The 20443-nt window shown below is 51.3% G+C and overlaps 9 protein-coding genes across 9 annotated transcripts; all 9 read left to right on the top strand.

Annotated features, from left to right (window-relative positions):
• Positions 1-155: 155 nt before the first annotated feature.
• Positions 156-2108, top strand: Tb10.70.6710 (hypothetical protein, conserved; the record flags this gene model as incomplete). Its single annotated transcript, XM_817300.1, has 1 exon — positions 156-2108. One exon carries the CDS (start codon positions 156-158, stop codon positions 2106-2108), a length of 1953 nt encoding a protein of 650 aa, XP_822393.1.
• A 1097-nt stretch (positions 2109-3205) lies between these two features.
• Tb10.70.6720 (hypothetical protein, conserved) lies at positions 3206-4831 on the top strand (the record flags this gene model as incomplete). The annotated part of the gene is made up of 1 exon (XM_817299.1): positions 3206-4831. The coding sequence occupies one exon, from the start codon at positions 3206-3208 to the stop codon at positions 4829-4831; it is 1626 nt and encodes a 541-aa protein (XP_822392.1).
• A 510-nt stretch (positions 4832-5341) lies between these two features.
• Positions 5342-7150, top strand: Tb10.70.6730 (hypothetical protein, conserved; the record flags this gene model as incomplete). The annotated part of the gene is made up of 1 exon (XM_817298.1): positions 5342-7150. One exon carries the CDS (start codon positions 5342-5344, stop codon positions 7148-7150), a length of 1809 nt encoding a protein of 602 aa, XP_822391.1.
• A 359-nt stretch (positions 7151-7509) lies between these two features.
• Positions 7510-9657, top strand: Tb10.70.6740 (hypothetical protein, conserved; the record flags this gene model as incomplete). Its single annotated transcript, XM_817297.1, has 1 exon — positions 7510-9657. The coding sequence occupies one exon, from the start codon at positions 7510-7512 to the stop codon at positions 9655-9657; it is 2148 nt and encodes a 715-aa protein (XP_822390.1).
• A 466-nt stretch (positions 9658-10123) lies between these two features.
• Tb10.70.6750 (hypothetical protein, conserved) lies at positions 10124-12958 on the top strand (the record flags this gene model as incomplete). The annotated part of the gene is made up of 1 exon (XM_817296.1): positions 10124-12958. The coding sequence occupies one exon, from the start codon at positions 10124-10126 to the stop codon at positions 12956-12958; it is 2835 nt and encodes a 944-aa protein (XP_822389.1).
• Positions 12959-13219: 261 nt separating this feature from the next.
• Tb10.70.6760 (hypothetical protein, conserved) lies at positions 13220-14488 on the top strand (the record flags this gene model as incomplete). Its single annotated transcript, XM_817295.1, has 1 exon — positions 13220-14488. The coding sequence occupies one exon, from the start codon at positions 13220-13222 to the stop codon at positions 14486-14488; it is 1269 nt and encodes a 422-aa protein (XP_822388.1).
• A 473-nt stretch (positions 14489-14961) lies between these two features.
• Tb10.70.6770 (hypothetical protein, conserved) lies at positions 14962-15411 on the top strand (the record flags this gene model as incomplete). The annotated part of the gene is made up of 1 exon (XM_817294.1): positions 14962-15411. The coding sequence occupies one exon, from the start codon at positions 14962-14964 to the stop codon at positions 15409-15411; it is 450 nt and encodes a 149-aa protein (XP_822387.1).
• Positions 15412-15845: 434 nt separating this feature from the next.
• On the top strand, positions 15846-16367 carry Tb10.70.6780 (hypothetical protein, conserved; the record flags this gene model as incomplete). Its single annotated transcript, XM_817293.1, has 1 exon — positions 15846-16367. One exon carries the CDS (start codon positions 15846-15848, stop codon positions 16365-16367), a length of 522 nt encoding a protein of 173 aa, XP_822386.1.
• A 487-nt stretch (positions 16368-16854) lies between these two features.
• Tb10.70.6790 (mismatch repair protein, putative) lies at positions 16855-20352 on the top strand (the record flags this gene model as incomplete). The annotated part of the gene is made up of 1 exon (XM_817292.1): positions 16855-20352. One exon carries the CDS (start codon positions 16855-16857, stop codon positions 20350-20352), a length of 3498 nt encoding a protein of 1165 aa, XP_822385.1.
• Positions 20353-20443: the final 91 nt, after the last annotated feature.

Here is a 20443-nt window from a genome sequence, read left to right as displayed (position 1 = left end):
CCTTGGCCGCTGTTCACTCGCTTGTCAATGCATGCCTCCCTTTATTTCTGTAAGTTCACGTGGACTGAATGAATGTTTCTGTAATTCTACTTGTTTTTACTCTTTTTGTCTTACCCAAGCAGTAATCAGACTATTGATTCGCACTAGAGTGAAGGATGGGAGCCGCGTGCACCAAATGCTCTCGAGAAGGCGATGTGGCCGAGGACAAACAGGTGAAGAAAGAGAAACCGGCAGAAACGGTAACTGCACCTGACAGGGAAGACAATGGCTCCGCAGGGCGGTCTAGCAGTGGGCCTCGCGTGCCTGCGATAGTAAATGACGGCAATTGTTCCGATGGTGTGGACTGTGAGAAATTCACTTCATGCTCTGGTAAGGAAGCGGCACCAGAGAGGGCGGACGATCTCTCTCTTACCTCTGTTCCGCTGAGCATTCGTCGATCCTCTGAGACCCTACCCGCCCAACCGAGCGAAAAGTCGGAGCCCCGAGGAAACGATTCCTCATCTGCTGTGGGAGAAGCTGTGGAAGCCAGTTTGTCTGCGGAATCCGTGCGCTCTTCGATGAGTGGAGGAATGTTATCGCCAGCGCGAGAAATCAGCCAAATTTCCATGGTTGTGGATGACGGGGCTACGGAGATCAGTGCGGAAGTATCTGGGGAATGTAATACGCTTAATAGTGTCGGAGGCACCGAGACCTGTGATATTGGCGCACTACACTGGCCGCAGGGAAGATTTTCCCTTTCCGTATCGGCACCGTGCAGCATGGTCCACTCGTCTTCCCCTCCGCCTCAACGCTCTAAATGTTGCAGCCGAACGAGCAGGAGGGAGTTGCAACCCGGAAGCGAGAGCAGCTTGTCCATCGCCACTCCTGTCCATGTCGAGGTCACACAAACTCGGCGAATTGACCCGTGTTCACTCACGGGCACGTCCGCTGCTGGTGAAATATCCGCAGGGGATGCAACCACAAACCACGACTGCAAATACGGCCCCCAGCATTGCCCTTCTGGAGGTAAACCCGTGTCGGGTGATGGTACCGATGGTTTGGACACAGCAGCCTGCATGAAAGATGAGGCCCGAGGGGTGGAACATGACCCTCCCATGCAGCAACACCGGCAGTTGCAACAAGAGTCAGGACAACAGAGGGATCGGCGAGAGTATGTGGATAGTGCCGAAACATTCACCCCTCATTTATCTATGATGGATCCGGGAGCGGGTGACACCGCAGTAGACACTGTTGATTTCATTAACTGTTCCACGCTTTCAGCATCCGTTGGTGCCGTTGCTTCATGTGTGATGGATGAAACTGTCAGCGCTGCCTTCTTGTCCCACGTGATGGAGCAACAAAGACAGAAGGAAAGGCGAAGGCTGTCACCTCCCGTTCCACTCCACGATTCTGTAGACCCGCGGGTTCCTCGTTTGTCTACCCCGCTAACTGACAAGCCGGATCAGGGGAAAACGGTTCATGTGGAGGTATCTGACCTAACTCCTGAGGATGAGTCGGACGCGAGTGCTTACAGCGTTGTTACGGATGACAAGCCGAGGATAAGAGTAAGTGACCCCTCGGTCCTGCATCGCCAACCATTGCAAAGGGATTATTTAACTGCAGAAGACACAAACGGGGGAGACATGAGCAACAAAACGCTCCGTGACTCTCCGGACGGTGCGGACGCTGTCAACGTGGCGAGGCAGTGGCCCATGCCGGAATCGACTGCTAGCAGCAACCCTCAAGGCCGTACAACGAACGACTTGTTGAATATGTTGCGGGATATGGTGCAAAAGCAGGATGAACGAAGACAGCAACAGCAGAGAAAGTACAAGGCTTTCACTCGCATTAAAAATCCTATTCCCCTCACGTCCCCCAAAATGAGGGAGGATAACGAGCTCAGGGTGGACGAAAAGGAGGCACAGAGTGGCAGCGCTTCACCATGGAGTCAAATATGGCAAAACAGGACTCCACTCACAGACGGTACGCCCAACACGTCACTGCTGCCGCGTAGGCTCTCGTATTCACCGCCACGTGACTCGAAGTATCCGGCTACCAAACACTGGATCGATGGAGAGGAATTGGTCCACTGCACAGACGACAGCCGATTTGTCACTAGGGTTTCGTGATGCAAAATACAATTGAAGAAAGGTAATCCTCATTGCAGCGTAGCTTCGGCACATGCTGCAAAAGGTCTCCGTGCAACTATAGAATAAGATTAGAGAATATATCCGTGTATATCCATATACCAGCGTACATTTTAGGGAGTTGCTTCTTTTCGTTCCTCTTTTCTGTTTTTCTTACCCTATTCATCTTTTCGCGGAGCGAATTTATCAAGTGGACCGATCGGCTGCAGGTAATCAGCCAATCGAGGTGCCGCATCATCGCAGACCAATTTATTCAGCAACATAAGAGCGACCACATGTTTGCATAGATACATAGACACATTTTCGTTAGCTTTGGTTCATTTTTCCATCGTGGAGTGACACCGGTTTTGGTGGACGGTATAGAAGTGCCATTGGGTGGTGTAGTTTGCTTAGGGAGAGGCAAAGGTTATTAGGGGAGGTGAGTGCGCGAATGATGTGTTTTCGGTTGTTGTTGTTGTTGTTTTACCCGTTCCCACGAAGCTAGGTGTTTACCTTCGCATATTTTAGACTTGCTTCTCTGTCTTCTTTTGAGTTCTAACTCACCAGGGGTCTCGTAACAGGACCCCATCGCATAGAGTTTAAACCCTCATTTTACACTCCCAGCACACATACACCTCTTTCTTAATTCTTTTACAGATACAAACAGAGCTGCAATTTCTTCAACCATGTGTCTACTCACGTGATGACATTGGCGTCTTTTGGAGGGATATGCTTCGTAAAGAAGGAAAAGGGTAAAGCGAGGGACGGAATTAAGAGTGATATGACAGTGAGCGTCATAAAAGTGGAGAGGACTAAACTACTTCAGGGACGGTTTACCGTTCATGATCTGAAGTGACCACTTTTTCTTCCGTTACCATGGCTTCATCTACCTGATTTTTATTCGTCATCGGCTTTTTTTTTTTTATAGATCTTGGCACCTATTCGCATTGTACGTCTATTCCCCCCCTTATCCCTTACTTTATTTCTGTTGTCATCACTTGAACAATGTCGAGCGTTAATTCGTGTCGGAATCCTAGAACTAAGTTAGGTTAGGTGAACCTGACAGAGAAAGAACAGGGAGGTAGAGGTGAGGTGGTCACATGCGGCGATGGCTTAATATCGCGTCCAACGTATTCCCTCTGCTTCGATACCGGCAGGTCTTAGGCATAAAGCCCCCACCGCCCTTGCATCTTAGTCGGGAAGGCATTTGGCGAAAAACAGAAGGCCTAACTTCTCGTACGGATGGAAAGGGAGAAATTACCCCTGCGGACGATTTACCACCATGGCCTGTGGACGAAATTGAGTTCAACACACGCGCACCAATGGGCGGCCACGATATTCGCCGGGCTCACGAGCAGCAAGCAGCGGTTCTAACAGGCATCGACGAAGACTCCGGTAACCTGCCATCAGTTTCCTCTACTACGCACCTTTCTTGTCTCCAGCCCCAGCGGTTGACTGAAGAGCAGAAATCTGAAGTTCGTCGCGTAGAGTCAACAACCGAAGAAGGTGCTGGTGCTCTTGAAGCGGGTGGTTGGGTATGTGGTTCGTGTTTGCATTGTATGCCATATCGCTCTCGATCTGTTTGTGACTCTTGTCACACCGTGCGTCATGACGCGGCGACGGCGGTGGCTCGCTGGCGCGGCAATCCCACTACATGGTTCTGTAGTCGTTGTCACGAGTTCAACTTCGAAAGGGATGCGGTGTGTCGCTGCTGTAATCTAGCACGGGAGGCGCAGACAGAACTTCACGTTGCCCAGCATGAACGCGTAGCGGACGAGATACAGCGTTCCCCTGTGGGCTCCGTAATTGTAACACGTAACCGAGTTGCTCGGTGGCGGTGCTTTGTATGTAGCGAGTCAAATGCCCTTCAGTCGTCTATTTGCAGGAACTGCGAGACTGGTCGCTTTGACCTCTCTGTGTCCTGCTGGAATTGTGGAGGGCAACAGAAACTGAGCAACTCCCAGTTGTACGGCTCCGAACCTGCAGACCGCATCCATGTTGCGCGTCCCTTCGGTTTGCACAACTGTTTCCCCCGACTCGCTCCGGAACAACGCTGCAATCGTTGCAGAGTTCCGCTGCATGGTGCAACTGCATCTACTCGCAGCGATGCGTGGCTGTGCGGGTGTGGTGTTGTATGCAACGCCTCACTGGTGTCATGTACTCGATGTCGCATCCCTCGTCGATTCGCTCATCAGTCGACGTTGGAAGAACTTGTGCGGGTCTGGGACTTTGCTAGTGCGACGAATTGGTTCTGTGAGTCATGCAATCATGTCAATAAATCCTCGCGACACGTTGTAGCTCTGGATCGCAGCTGCAAAAATAATAGCAAGAGCTGCCCCAATGGCGGTACCAACCTGGGGACCAGTGGGAGTTTCACTGACGCCTCCGTTGCGAAGGACGCAAGTGTAAAATTTGCTCGTATTTCACATGGAACGGCCAAGTGCGAACGCTGCGGGCAGAAGTGGCACCACCAGCCGGTTAATGACGGACAGTACTGGCGATGTGCCTGCCACAAGGTGAATAAACGTGAGGACACGCGCTGCCAAGTGTGCTTTCTTCCCGCAGCCGATGGCATCCGCTCGGACGTTCTCTCCTTTTGGTCACGAGGCGATTGGTATTGTTTCAATTGCCAGCGGCAAAACTATCGGGAAAAGGTGGTCTGCGCATGTGGGGAGGAACGGCCAGTGGACAGTCGGGTGGATAACAAAGTGGCACCAGCGAAATGATCCTTTTATACGTTCTACCGATTATTTGCGCTAGAGGGGAGAAGGTGGTAATTGTAACCGAAGCGCTTGGTGTATAAGATTCGCGTAATGGTAATATATTATTGTTGTCTCTGTTCGCAATGTGTGGCAGCAGAATGGGTATGTGCTGGCGGGATAACGTGCAACATGGGCGGACAGCAGCACCGCCCCCAAAACACAATGCCAATGCCTCACTCAAACCCTGCACATAACTTGCGTGTTTCCTTTGCAACCCCCAGTGCCTGTAGTTTATAATATGCTTCCTACCTTTTCCCCCCTGTCAACGTTATGAGGCAAGGGCGTACGCGTGGACAAACCACACTGGTGTTATTGGTTCGAATCCATAGGGGCTACTCCCTACGAAAAAAAAAGGAGAACCGGGAAACACTGAAACAGAAAAAGTGGCGGGAGGTACCGGCAGCCTAAATTCTTGTCGGTGTTCTCTTTACTTGCATTCCTTTTTTTCGTGGAGGAGGGTTGAGTATCAGGCGGATGAACTTGTCCAATCGGGTTGTGGCCTTTCCGTACACCCCACCACCCGAAGCTAAGTATGCCAATCTCTGCCTGCAGGCAAAGGCGGGAGAGGAGGTGCAGGTTGTTCGTCAGGTTGGAGGTTGGGCCGTTTTGAAACTTGGCGAACGTATGGGGTTGTTTCCATTAGCTTACACCGTAAAAAAGAAAGATGTAAAAGCTGGCAACGGTGAAAGTTCCGGAGTTAGTGTGGGTTGCCCTCTTGAAAATGAAAACGAGAGCGTTACGAAAACCGATGGATGCCCCGAATTTTTCATGGAAGGAGGCAGTGTGGTGACTGACGCTGAACCACCAGCACAGAGAGCTGTGAGGAATCACGGAAACCTCAAGCGGCCGGGGTGCGATCGTATCAGCCTGGACTTCCACGTTTCAGGGGAATCAGAAGTGGCGAACACCGCTGATGACGCGGAATGTAATGTCTTATTTACGCGAGTGCGTTGTCTCCCAGACGAGAGTGAGCGGGAAATGCCTGACGGAAGTGGCGGCGCTGAGACTGAAGTAATCCGGAAAGGTGACAGAACAACCACGGGTAATGAACTTCGTGACGCTGCTTGTGTCCTGTCAGCCCGCAAGCTTCCTGAGGAGACCATCGGACGAAGAGGAAAGCTCCGGAAGATGCCTCAGTCCCGTCACGGAGATATGGACTACCGTGACAATTTTGAAGAGGCGGTAGGGGAGCTGCGTGGGCAGTTTGTGGAGCTCGACATGGAAGTTGAGTGGTTGAACAGCGTCACTGACCGGTTACAGGCTGTCCGTCAAAACCTGGTTGGTGCCTGCACCTCTCGGAACGAGACATGTGGAAGTCAGCAGCTGCAAGAGGGGGAAAATGAGGGGAAAAATCATGGAGATCAGTTTGACGCCGCGACACTGAAACAGTATGTCAGTCAGTTACAACAAAGTCTAGTAGCATACAAAGCAAAGAGTGATACCGCACCCGCTTCAAGTGCGGATGGCGGTCTTGCTGGATGTGAAGGCGCAACGGCGACAGCTGCTAAGCAAAATGGTGGAGAATGTACTGACGGTTTTGAGGTGCCGTGGTGGTGGGTCATCAGCGCTGAATTAAGGGCAGAGATGCAGTCTATTAGGGAGTGCATATGGCGCGAGCTGGAGACGTTGTCTTATTACTCGGGTCAACGGCAGCGCCTGTGTGCCAATGCGGACCGGTTGTTGTGTCTGAAAACGTCGATGGATGAAGAATCATGGACGTTGAAGGAGTCTGAGGATGCGCTTGAGGTGGTTGCTCCGGCCGGCACTTTTAAGATAGCGTACGGTACTGGGAGTAACAATAGTAGTTACCTTACTGACAGTAGCCATGAGAATAGCTTCGTTAATTCAAATCAGGACACGAGCCTCTCTCTGGCCCCCGAGGGGAGTAGGGAAGACGTTGAAGTTGTTATGAAAGAGGGTTTTGTGTGGCCAGCGTCTATTCCTGGAATGCTGGACAACGAAAAAAATGTCGTGGAGACTCACCAGCGGGCTATCAAAAAGTATGAGGAGAAACTAGAAAAATTGCGGAAGGGAAAAGGTGAAGAAGCCTTTGAAAGGATGCGTGCCATGGAGAAACTTCGGAAAGCCCTGTCAACTGGCGATGCTGCTCTGAGCGCCCTCCTCAATAGGCTTAATGAAAAGAAGGCATTTGTCATGAGGTATAGAAATGTGGCGGCCATTATGGAGGAACAACTGGCGATTAGTAGAAAACTTCTGCAGCAGAAGCGTGTCAACAGCCGTGGAAACCCCAAATCGCCTCAGCAGGCGGAACCGACAAACTAGAAAGTCGGAGAGGAAAACTCTGCACAGAAAGTTCCATAGAGAGAAAAGTATTATAGATGATATGTTTACCGATTACAGTCGAATCGCACGTCCGTGAGTCGACTTCTCATCCACTCCTTTACGCTTCATTCCCTGTCTTGCCATTAGGTTGGCAGATGAACTCACATTTTTTAACTCGTTTTCCTCGGTGACTTCCACATCCCCTTAAAAGTTTCTATTGAGCTTCTTATTCACTTTTTCCCCGTTAACTGAAGGTGGTTAAGAAGGTTTGCTGTTATTTTTGCTGTAGTACTTTAAATATTAGAAAAGCGGCTCCGTGGAAAAGCGGAGAAACATTACCCTTCTCAAAAAAAAAATATATGGCCTTCCTCCTGAGGGCGATTGGTTTCACGGAATCCATACCAGGATTCCCCTACACTCCGTGCAGTGGTTCCAGCACCACTACTGCTGACACTCCGACCATCACATGGACCATGCGGCAGGGTGAATGTGATGAAAGCAAGCGATCCGTCACAATATTTTCCGTGAATTTGGCAGATATGGAGCCACGGAAAAGGGAGTTAGTACGCCATGCAATGAAGAGGGCTAAGAGCTTGCTTCTTCCTGGTATATTGCGTTGCTATGGGGCTGCTGAACACCGAGACACGGTGTATCTTGCCACCGAGCCTTGTGAACCACTGAGTAAAATGAAATGTGGACAAATGGGGAGTCCCTTAGCCACGTCTGGTGATGACGATGATGAGGGTGAAGCCTTTAATGACATTGTTGCATTGGGGCTGAAGGCCGTTGGATCCGCCGTGAGTGCACTTCACAAGAATAAGTTGATTCACGGAAACGTAGGGCGTGACTCCGTGTTTGTTATCTCGACCGGCGAGTGGAGGCTCTTTGGTCTTGAGCTTGTTAGCGGTTTTGATGACGTTGGAAGTTCATATCTTTCATATTGTTCGTTACTTCCGGCGTACCGCCGTCCGCCAGAAACGCAGCACACGAACTATGAGAGCGGTGGGAAAACGTGCGCTATCGATTCGTGGGGATTGGCCTGTCTCATATACGAAGTTCTGGGAGTGAACGATCAGACCTCAGGCAAGTTGTCACAGTCTTGTAGTACAGAAGATCTGCGTAGCTGTCGAACACTTCCACGGACTCTGCAAAGTGGCTTCAGCGGGCTTTGCGCAGTTAATCCGAAAATGAGACATGATGTAGATCGATTCCTGCGAACAAGCGATTTCATCATCTCAAGTGACTACGTCCAATCTATGCAAATGCTAGATGACTATTCCCTAAAGGATGCTGCGGAGCGAGAGCGGTTCATGGAACACCTCGCGAACGTCGTCCACACATTTCCCAGGGATGCTTGTAAGCACCTGGTGCTCCAGAAACTTCGGGCTTCCTTTACTTTCGGGATATTACCTGGTGTCGTGGATACGGTGGTGAAGATAGCGGCTCGGATGCCGTCACCGGAGGAATATGCGACTCATGTCTCCCCGGTTATTGTAGCTTTGTTTCGCTCTAAGGAGAGAATGGTTAGGTTGCGGATCCTTCAACACGCAGCAGAGCTGCTTCCGCAAATGCCGCCTGCCGTCGTCGATGGTGAGGTGTGGAGCGAATATGCTTCAGGTTTTGAGAGTCCGATAGCGGCTATTCGAGAGCACAGTGCTAGGGCCCTCGTTCCTATCGCGCCTTTGCTGACGGAAAAAAGGATCGTAAATGATGTTCCAAAGTATATTGCCCAGTTGCAGCAGGACTCTGAGGGCCCTATTCGCACGAATGCCACCATCGCCCTTTGTTTGATTGCTGACACCATTCCAGCGGAGTATAGGTCAAAACTGTTCGCCCAAAGGTTTGGTAGGATGTTGAAGGATCCTTTTGCTCCCAGCCGTACCGCGGCCCTTCGTTCTTTTCACACAACATTGAAGCACTTCACCGCGCAAGATATCGCAGAGTTGGTGATTCCAGGTGTTTCCCCGCTTTCCATGGATAAAGTGGCAGAGGTGCGAGCAGTGGCCTTGGACGTCATACATGCCGCCGTTTCCCGCTTAGATGCGAACCACAGGGAAATATCGTCGAGTACAGCGAATGAAGGTAATGTCATTCCCCCTGCTGGGGTTGTTAACAACAATACAAACGGGGCCGGAAATGAGGTAAAGGGCAGTAACGCGGCGTTGGATACAAAAGGTTGGGGGAGCAGTGGTAGCAGTAGTGTCATTCAATTGGAATCCACCACAAAGGGGGGGATGGAAAACTCCATACCAGCAGCGTCGAAAGCGTCCCCATTCCCACAGAAAGTGTGGGGTTCACAATCGTCGCCGTCTGTGCGTGAGGACGATGAGGAGTCTTGGGGGGAAGAAATACAAATGAAACCACAGAAACTACGTCTGCATGGCACTGCAACAAGGAATGGAACTGGTGCAGTAGTCCCCGATTCTTTGACCTCAGATGATCATCCGGAGGACAAACGCACGCTGAAGATAAGAAAGAAGGGCATTGGCGCCTCTCGCCTGTCGTAGTATTTACAGGCTGTTTCTTCTTTCTCTTTCCCGTGGTGTAGTTACGATTAGACGCTGTAAGGTTGGCTGCACTGTTAGGGTCCATTGCCTTTATCCATGCTGTAACGAACTTCCTTGGTGGAAATACCTGACTTAATACGGTCGAATCATTACTGGTAACATACGGACGCACACTTGGACGTGTAATCAAGTTCCTCTTTGCCGTCTTGTGGTGTAAGTGTTGCGTGTGTGCCTCTGGCGATCTCACTGTAGTTTGTCCATACGTTGTTTGGGGCGCATTTGTTTTCCCTTCCTCTTTTCTTTTTATTTGAATGGTTCGCTCACTGCCACCCTCGTACGAGGTCCCTGGACTTTGCTTCAAGTGGGGAAAAGCTTCAATAGAGTATCAAGTGGACCTAAAGAGGTAAAAGGAAGGACAGGAAAGTGGCGTCGATCTATCGAGTAGACTATTGAGGCAACGATCGAAATGCAGACAGCCCCCCCTGCCACAGCGGCAGAGTGCAGTGGAGTCGTGAAGCATCACCTTTGGGTATTTTACACCGCGCTGCGTTCCAGTGCTGATGAGGTGGTTTCTGCCGCTGTGGAAATAACAGGACTTGGTGAGGAAGGATCCCATCGCCGGGGATGGGGAAAAGCAGCTGGATCGGAAAGACATGACTTAACGCGAAATGGCTCGTACTCTTCTCATGCAAGGGGACCAGCTATTCCGGAAGACTCGCTGATAACCGCGGCTACCGCGATGTTAGGGAGGCTACTGCACGAAAATAGAAAATGCGGTGGTGACGGAAGAGGCCACGTCCACTCCCTAACTGAGTCAGAACATATGCAACGAATAAATACTCTTGCGCAGGTAATCACATGGTACTGTTGGGCAGCCGTACCGGTGTCGGAGAACACTTTCGACTTCTCGTTACTAGCTGCCAACCGCCAGGATGCGTCGAGGCAGCAGCGACCAGTGCGGAGGAATGTGAATGGCAGTGACAGCAAATCTACTAGCAGTTCTCACCTAATTGAAGATGGGCAGATGGCCGAAAAAATATTTGGTGTAGGGGTGGAAGCGGTGGTTTATGCTTCCGTCAGTAACATTAACAAAGGAATGGTTGACGCTCATGCTACTCAGGGTGGCGACGGTAGCGGAGAGTGTGCTTCTGACGAACTCTGCCACATGGTGCGTATGTCGGCTTTTTATATGCTTGTGGCTGCGCTGATGCGGTTTCGCAATTCGCCCTTTAACGTTACTCGATACTTACCTGTGTTGTTTCCTGAAGTGGATGCGAGAGATGCCCGGGTTTCACACCCGCTGCTCACTCCATTGTTGTGGCATAGAGAGGAACGAATTCGAGCGGCGGCGGCTGCCCTGCTCTCCGCCTTGCTCCGCAAGCTGAGCACCAATTTCACATATGCAGAAGAGCCACAACAGAAACGGCAGTCTTTCCTGTCTTTGGCGTCACTGAGTGGTCGGGTTTTAGCTTCTATACATTATGCACTACTGTGGGCAACGCAGACGCCGGATACCCCTGAGCTAATGCAAGGTGTCTGTTCCAAAGCGGTTAATGTGCAAAATCACCGCACTGGCATTCACTTTTCTGTTTTTTCCGTACTCGTCGCAGTCACGCCGTACAATCGGTGCCCACAGTGCCGTGAGATGGTGGGCAGTGTCTTGCGCATGAATGTGCTCCGCGAGTGCCTTGTCACATGTGACAGCGGTAGGTTTAAGGCGGCAACGGCCTTCCTTTGTGAAGTGTTAAAATCCGAGTCTCTTATTAGTGTGGTGCACGACTGCCTCTTGTGGGACGAAGAAAACGTTAAAGTAGAAGTAAAAAATCTCGAGCCCTTCAGTCGAAGCGAGCCACGTTGTGACGGTTTCAGGGCACTGGTTGATTCACTTTTAACGCATGCCGCGGCACGCGTGGAGGTTTGGAGGTGTGTTGTGCAACTCTCCCGCTTGCATCCTGCTACCGTGGGGGCCCACTTCTCACAACTTATCACAGCTTCCCGTGCCGTTCTACGATTGAGTACGGGGTTAGAGGGGACCACATGCCCTGCGGGAGGAGCTGCTGATGCAACTCTTGGTGAGTGTCTGCGGGGGTGGGTGCATTTCATGGGTTATGTCTGGCAACCCTTCGATGGACAGTCGGCGGACCCCGCGCTTCGACCCAACTATGCCTCCCACCGGGCAACGCAGTTGCAGAAGGAACAAATCGTGGCGGAGCTTGTCCTTCCGGTGCTACGAATGGCAGTTGGGGATTCTCGGCACATCGAGGCCCGCCGGGCTGCTTTACGTTGCCTTGCTCAAGTGGGGGATGAGTATTTGCTCTCCCTTTCCGACAGTGCTCGCCAGGAGATTATCGAAAAGGTTGTCGCCGCGACATCTGCAACGGAGAGCAGCGGCAGAGCGGAGGCCTTCACAACTATTGGCGTGTGGGCGTGGAAGTACACCGCCCTCGACAGCAAGACACTGGACTTCGTCGACCTTGCGGTCTCCTGTCTCTTCAATGACCCTTGCTCCACCGTCCGAGGGAAGGCGGCTTTCGCTCTCTCAAACATCACCTCACGATTGATTGAGAATTCAGCGGAGGGCGATGGTGATGACGGCGTAGAAAGCGCTGCCGCTCATGAGAACCCCCTTAGGCAGTCTCCACGCCACATTCAGCTACTCTGTGAGGTTGCTCTGCATGCTGCCGAGCAGTATGACGACGCTGCCATAATGGGGCATGGCATTCGCATAATGAGTCACCTCTTGGGGTGCCTTACCTTCGAGGAACTAATCGCCGAGGCGAGGGCGGAGTGTGAGGAGCAGCAACAGGTTGTCGCGGAGGCATTCTTTGACACTCTTCTACGATTTTTAAACCCCTTCAGCTGTGATGCCAAATTAAGATGGAATGCTTCATGCGCTCTTGGGTTCGGTCTCGCGCGGGAGGTGGTTTTCGATGCGGAGCCAAAAGGAGCGACTTCTGCTGTTGAACGGCTGTGCACTGTGGTATGTAGTGATCGCATTTTCAAGGTCCGTACGCAAGCCGCTTCAGCCCTCGCGCGAGTCCCCCCGTCGTGCCTTACTGCGGGGCGATACGCCACAGCGGACCTCACACCTGTGGTGGCCCGCGCGCTGTGTGGTGCACTGCGGGAGGTTATTGGAGACACAACGGAGACATACGCCCAGTACAAGGAGCAGGGCGCCTTGAGGGCGGCGTTGCGGCAGGGGTTGAGCGTGATGATCACTGGTGCAACATCGAGTGCCGAACTGCAGTGCATTTTCGCTGAATTCCGGACGATTCTTGTGGCAGAAGGTCTTTTGGGGTGAGGTGAAAGATCGGGGTTGGGAAGCGCACGGCGTACACTGGGGACAAGTTATCGAGAGAAAAGCTCATTATGCACCTCTCGCATCCCAGAAGTGTGTACACACGTCTTTTTTTTGTGTGTGGAAATCCCATCGATTGTTGTTGTTGCTGTGACCTTTTCTGTGCGTATAACGTGTCTCTTTTTCTTATTTGCGTTTGTGCAATGATGCTTATACACGCGATTTTTGTGGTACCTTTCTAAGACTAGGAGGAAAAGGGTGTGTATGCCAGCTGTCTGTCAAAGTCTTATCAGTGGCTATGAGGAAGAGAACCAATATTTGTTAGTGGAGGCCATCCACATTCAACGAGAGTTAAAACACTGTGGTGCTGAGCCCATAGCAACCGATCCGTGTGTTCGCATGTTTCCCAAACAGTACGCATCACCTCTACAAATGCTGAGGCGCACCGAGAATCAACCTATAGCCCTCAGCAGCGAACTGCTGAACACTTGGGGAGGCACCACAAGACAGGATCGAAAGGAATGCTACTGCCAGCCCAAACTGCTGAGTGCTAACTACTGCAGGGTTGAGCCGTACTGCAATAACAAGGTAGCCAGACCTCAGTTGCCCTCTGCTTTCGGAGGAAAGGGTTCGTTGTTTCCAAGTATCGCCGCAAGGCTCGAGAACGACGTTGCCCTAGGATTAGCCGCGTCACTTTGGCCAAGCGGTAATGTCGTTGGCCATTGCGATGATCGGCTCGCGCATCTACTTGTTCTTTCATCGACTATTGTTCGATGCAAAAAGATCGCACAGCGCGACTGTGAGAAGTTGGGAGGTGTTGCTGCCGCTCGTGGTGTTTCTTCAGAACTTCGCTGTGAGTACATGAAGGCCATTGAGCATTTGGTTTACCTTGAGCGTAGTGTGACGGAGACTATTTTGCTGGTCCCACCAAATTTGGGGGTAAGTCAGGAGCGGCTGCCGTGTCGCGGTGGCGCTGCATTGCAGGACTCGGTTGCAAAGAGCCACACATCCAAAGGCACTTCGGTGGAGTTGTCTGTTTCTATATTGAGTGCCGTACGCGTCTTGAAGGGTCTTATCGAACCTGCTACGCTCACAGACCGGGCAACCTCCAACCCAACTTGGCAGTACTCCCTCGTACGCACCGCTGCAGACGTACCGAGTCGCTACGATATTGTTGACGCCATGTCCTACACGTTGGAGCCCTATCCGGGCCTCGCGGTGCCGCGGATTTATTGCGCAGTGGCGCGGCAACTCGCCCTCGAAATTCTTCGGAGTGCTGGTAATGGCTCTATTGGCGACCGTGCCGCCGTCGCTGCGCTGCGTATTTTACAGCACATCAACACAAGAACCGAGTGCCTCTGCTCGGAGGAGCGAGAGGCGGGTCAGCGGTTCCTTTCGCGGCTTCAGTGGCGCCTGCAGCGGTTGACGCAAATGTTGGCATCAGAAGTAGTGGACGAAGCAACGCTGCCGACGCGAGAGCTGGTTGCCGCCACACGAATGTTCTGCGGGGACCCTCCCGTCGACTTCTCTTGAGAACGGTAAACGCATATATATATATATATTTCTGGCTTGTAAACTGGAACCGCTCCCTATGCCGTACTGCTAGTAGTGCGCTGAAATAAAGCTGTGTGCTGTACTTTAAGTTTGCAATTTAAAAAAACCTGTACGCTCACTTACGTGGAGATTATTTGGAAGAAGAGAAAAAAGGGTGGGGGCGTGACGCATCCGAATTTTTTTGGGGGGGGGAGGAAGGAGGTGTGCGCCTCACCTGGCGATCATTTGAGGTGAAGGTGACAAAAAGTGAGTCTTTGGTTCGTCTAATATTTTTTTTGTTTTTTGTCGTTGCTCCGTTGGTATTGTTTGATTATTTTTAAAAGAGAGAAAAATGTTCATTTTTTTTTTTTCGCAAACGTGCGTGCGTTTATTCTTCCCCCATACTATCGCGTGGGATTCGCTTAGCTATTTTTCGTTTCTTTTTGTATATTTGTTTGTTTCTACCTGCCGGAATGCGGTGTGGTAAAATATGTAGCCTTGTTTATGTCAACTTCTTGTGTAACAAACCCCTTTCTTTTGATTTTTTTTTGTGTGTTACTTATACTTCCTGCGCATTTTTTTTTTGCCTTTTCTATCGTATTCCCCACAAGATCGGTTACTTCACAATAGCAACATTTCGCTTCCACTGGGAGAAGCAGTGGTTTAGTGCCATGTGGCGCGAAAAGTGGGATATGTGCTGCGAAGGCATTTCAACTCTTTGGACCGTTGGGGGACGGCTGCGGAACGTTTACAACAGTTCAAAGAGCGAGGCGGAAAGGCGAAGGGACGTTTGGTCCACATTGCTCTGCACAGCCACATTTGCCATGACAGCTGTGGCCTTTGCGGCGATTGATGCGCACGGTGGTGTGCCACCGGTAGTGTGGAACGTGTTGGGTGGAGCAAAACGTTTGTTGAGGCGCTAAGCGGCTCCGGGGGTATGTGGATGCGCTGCTTTAAACCATGAAGTATCGATGTAAACACGGCAGTATGGAGATGCGTGTTGCCAGGAACTGCGGTGTTGTGCAAACCCATATGGGGACATTTGCACCGCCAAGGGTTCATTGCTAATATTTTGTGTGATTCTTTCCTACCTCGCCCCACCACTACCACCACCTCATCGTCATTGTTTGCGGGTATCCGAGTTTATTGTCTCCGACTTTTACCACTCGAGTGTTTTCCCTTTCTGACACTACTGGGCATCATTGTTGTGCGGACCCGTGTTTGACTGCAGTGAGAGAAGACGTGTGATAGAAACAGCAAAAAGAAAAAAAAAGCGACCGTACGAGGTGAAGGTTTACCACGGAGTAGTGCTATCTTTCCTTATGACCCTTCTACTCGAATTAGTCGAACAGCCCAAATGGGAATGAGAAAAAAGGAAACAATAAAGAAAGCACATAAACCCGGTGTTGCGAAGGGCTTGTCATACCGCAGACCGTGGGCTACGTTCGTCCCCACATTAATATGTTTTCTTCTGTTAAACTACCTTGCGTTTGGGACGACCGTCGACGAAGAGGGAACTGACCTTGTTGTACCCTCGGGCCTTGGTGACAACAATACTTCATCCCTTTCGAAGCTGCAGTTATTGTTTGAGGACCGCTTGATGCGAAGTTTGTTTCGCGTTGGGCTATTTATGTTTCGCGAGATGAAAGTGATTCAACTTGTGGCTGTGCTAGCGTTCGTAATACATTGTGGGGAAGCAGGGCTTGCAGCAGGGATTTGCATTCGCTGCAAGGCAGACCGAAGGACATTCGGATTGTACACTGTATTAACGCTTTTGGGTGGCGCCACGCAGCTCGGCCCGCTCTTTGAGGCAGAAAAGGACTACTTGAAGGACACCACAAACATTACAACGAAGGACGACGTATCGAAGAAGGCATAGTAGTAAATGAAAAAACAAAGGGCACGCGAGAATGATGTGTCGGGGAAGATGGTTGATCGTATGAGTTCGGCCGGCTGGTCTTCACTTGACTACTCTTCAAACCCCGCCTTGATTATCTTTTTCATTTCTTACCTTTTTAACTAGTTACAATATATACTTGTACTCAATTTCCTTCTGCTTTTAGCTTCTTCCCATTCCGAGACACTGAACGCGTTTACAACAAGGGTCTGGGGAATTGCTGCAAGCACGAAAGTAGGGAACTGGCGTATATGGGAAGAAGTTATTGTTTATGGGATGTATGCTGCGGCGACTGTTCGCCGTAACCAGTTCGTACCAATGTTTCGTTTCCCTTCTTGTTTTTTTATTCGGACACCGCAGTTAGACAAATATAGCGTATTCGCGCGCGCGTGTTTTCAACAAAGAAGAGGCCGGAGCGAAAAGCGCGAAGACCAGCCCTTTTGCAACCGCAGATGCAGAGCAGGGTGGGATGCGCAACAATTTCCCGATTCCCTTGCAGTACAAGCTTGGAGTGCGCTACTCCGTCCCCATCACTTCAATGACTGACGACAGCAGGCAAATGTTCAGTGCCAACGGTGCGTATCCAACCAATGAGGACGTGTCTGCTCTATCAATGCCTTTGGAAGACCCGCACTCGAGGGGCAACTTCTTCACAGATGCGTCTGCGCCAGCTGCGGCCAACCTCTTTAATGTGTTGACACCAACAGCGCAGCAGACACAACGTTTGCGGGGCGTGGGTCGCGGATCCAGCGCGCAAACTTTTACCAGAACAGCAGCCGGCACTTTAACTCTCTCAACAGCGAGACGTACCGGCACGAGTCAGGGGTGTGGTGATTGCATTATGGCACTAATCGACAACCGTGCCGGCGAGGTTGGGGCTGCGATTTGCCAATTGCCCTCACTGACCATTATCATCACGCAGTATGGCGACAGCGTGACGTACGCGAAAACGTTGTCCTTCATCTTTTCTCGTGGTCCCGCCGAGCTGCTTGTCCCTGAGACGGTTGTTGGAAGCAATTTTGTACAGACACTTCTGAGGCATTTCAACGACACAACAATCACGGGCGTGCAGCGGCGCTCGTTTGATGAGGCGCAAGGAGCCCATCGGCTGTTGGAACTCATGTCTACGGATGAGGCGGCCCTCGAGGTGAGCAATACCGACCGCTACCTCTGCCTTGCCGCCGCCAACGCACTCGTTGAGTTCTTGGAAATGACATACAACTACACCCTGCTTCCTCACACGGTGCGTGTGAAGTACTTGGCTCTGGAGAACTACATGGAAGTGTCAAGGCTCTCAGCGCGGGCGCTAAACATCATTGCAACTGGAACCGACCATCTTGCCAGGTTCCCCAACCAGAAGTTAGACAAGGAGACAACTGAAGAGAGTGTCAAGACCGGTAACAGAAAGCCACCGGTGCGCAAAACACTCTTCCGTTCGTCACGTGAGTTGAAAAAAGACGCACTCTTTGTACCACTTGCAACTGCTGTTAACTACACAATAACGGCTGTTGGCCGCCGTTTACTCCGCTCCACGGTACTGCAACCATTGCGTGATCCCACGAGCATCGAGTTGCGCTATGATGCGGTGGAGTGGCTCTGCAGAGACAACGAAGCCCTCGCCGCCATACGACGCTCACTGCGGTTACTGACCGGTGATGATTTGGAGCGCGTCATATCAAATTTTTCACACACACCTAAGTTAGCAACTCTCAAAACAATGCAGCGTTGTATCGATGCAGTCGTGACGCTGTGGCAATTTCTTCGTGCCACAACCCAACTACTGTACACGTTGCGCGGGTTGCTCAGTAAAGGCGGAACGGGCAATGCACCAGAAAGCGAGGAGTGTGACGACGTGGGGGACCACTCTAATCTCAGCTCTGACGGTGTTGACTGCAGCTATGAAAGCCAAGTGGAACTCCACGAAAGGGAAGGGGTGATGGAAAAAGAAAATTTTCACTGGCCCGTTCCGCCACGAAGCTCCTTATGCAGTACCTCCGAGGGTCACCGTAAACCTCCCATGTTGTTGCGTAAACTACTCCAGACTCTGACTACATGTCACATGGAAGAAATATGCGCGGAGATCGCCCACTATCTCGATGAAAGTGTTGTTCATGTTACAGGTGGGGACGGTGCGAGCGTAGGGCGGCGGCCACGACGCACTGGTGGTGCGGTGTTACAAGTCCAACAATGCTTCGCGGTAAAATCAAATATCAACGGCACTCTTGATGCCGCCCGACACCAATACAGTCAAACCATTGAGTCGATGTTTGCTCACGCTGAAAGTTTGAAGCAGCAGTACGGGGTTGGGTCGCTTCGCGTCGTGTACGACGGCGTTCGTGGGTACCATTTGTGTTACGACTCGCGGCATGAGCGTAATGCACCCGATTCAATCTTCCTACAGAAATATTCTGGTGGCAAACACTACGCACTTTATCACAGTGGTCGAGCCATGATGGATGTTGACGTCGGGGGTGATCTTCATGGTGACTCTCAACAGCAGAGACCGCCATTCTACGGCTCCTCGGTCTTACATGTTGAAACACCGGAGCCATTGAACACTGCCGCTCAGCGCGCTGCGGTGACCAAACACCAAGTGCGGGGAAGACGAGTTACATGCACAACAAAAGAGATGCTTCTACTGCGCCGTGGTGCTGATGATGTTGTCGCTGAGATTCTCCATACGCAAAACGGGGTTGTGCACCGCCTCATTGAGTACCTTCGACAGCGCCTTGGGAAGTTGCAGGCGGTTTGTGATGGGGTCGCTATGTTGGATCTTCTAATCGCTTTTGCCACGTATTCGCGTCTGAATGCCTGTGTGCGGCCAACAGTACTGCGACAAGGGACTTCTTTCAACAGTAGTGGTACCTATTTTATTGAGGCGCGCCACCCTGGTGGACTCTTCACAGCCAATACCGTACAATGGAGTGACCGGACAAATGTGCTGCTACTGACGGGCCCCAATGCATCCGGAAAAACTACGTTGTTGAGGCAGGTTGGGCAGTTGATTGCTCTTGCGCAGAGCGGCTGCTTTGTCCCGGCACGGGAAGCCGCCATCCAACCGTGTGACCGAATTATAGCACATATGCTCTGTGATGATTTGGAGGACGCAGCCACGTCGTCGTTTGCAAGGGAGATGCGGGAACTGTCGTATCTTTGCATGAACGCCACAAGGGAAAGTGTAGTACTCGTGGATGAACTGGGGCGCCGTACAGCGGCGCGTGAAGGCATGGCCATTGCGTGGGCGACAGTTGAGTTTCTAGTGGAGAAGCGTTGCCGAACAATATTTGCGACGCACTATAGCCGGTTGACGCGCCTTGAAGAGGGCACTGCTGGTGCGGTAAAGAATGTGCACTTTGTGGTGGCTGTCGAAGACGGCGCCGGTGGTAGCATCCCCGTAGGGGATGACGGAATGGTGGTGCTGGTGGGCGGAACTGCTCCTCTTACTAATGTTGAAAGCGGATCAAAGCCAGCAAGCAAGAAGTCGTGCACTCTCCGTTTCGAATACCGTCTGCAACCCGGTCCTTCGCATGTGGATTGCTACGGATTGCGGCTTGCCTCCCGCGTTGGCTTCTACGCTCCTGCGCTCAAGTTGGCGTGGGAACTGTTACCCCTCATTGGGGGAAGGGAAGGCGGTAGGAGTCATGAAGGTGCAGGTGACGAGGCGGTAGCAGCGACTATTGATGAAAGCGAAATAAAAAGTTTCCATAGCGCTGGAAGCCCATGTTGTGTTCGTGTTGCTGACAAGGTAGTTGCGGATGTGGCCAAAAGCCCCCCTGTTGTTTCTCCAAGTACGTGCAACAAAGAGGAGCTAAGTATGATAGGCGGAAACAGAATTAGTGGTAACCACAGCGAGGATATAAGCGTTGCTTCGAACTCTCGTTGCCTACGTCATACTTGTCTCGAGGGAGGAGCAGTGGATTTGTCAAAAATGTTGCAGCTGTCACCATGCGGTTCCTCTACTGAGTGACTCATTGCTTGAGAGGTATCGTCGAGGGTGCTTTCCTTTTTTTTTTTTTGGTTGTTATTTGTTGCGTGTTCAACCCCTATTGCATTTGTTT

The sequence above is a fragment of the Trypanosoma brucei genome, chromosome 10, assembly GCF_000002445.2.
Source record: "Trypanosoma brucei brucei TREU927 chromosome 10, whole genome shotgun sequence".
NCBI lineage: Eukaryota > Euglenozoa > Kinetoplastea > Trypanosomatida > Trypanosomatidae > Trypanosoma > Trypanosoma brucei.
Note: the sequence above shows the minus strand (reverse complement) of the source record. Positions and strands in the feature narration are given on the sequence as shown.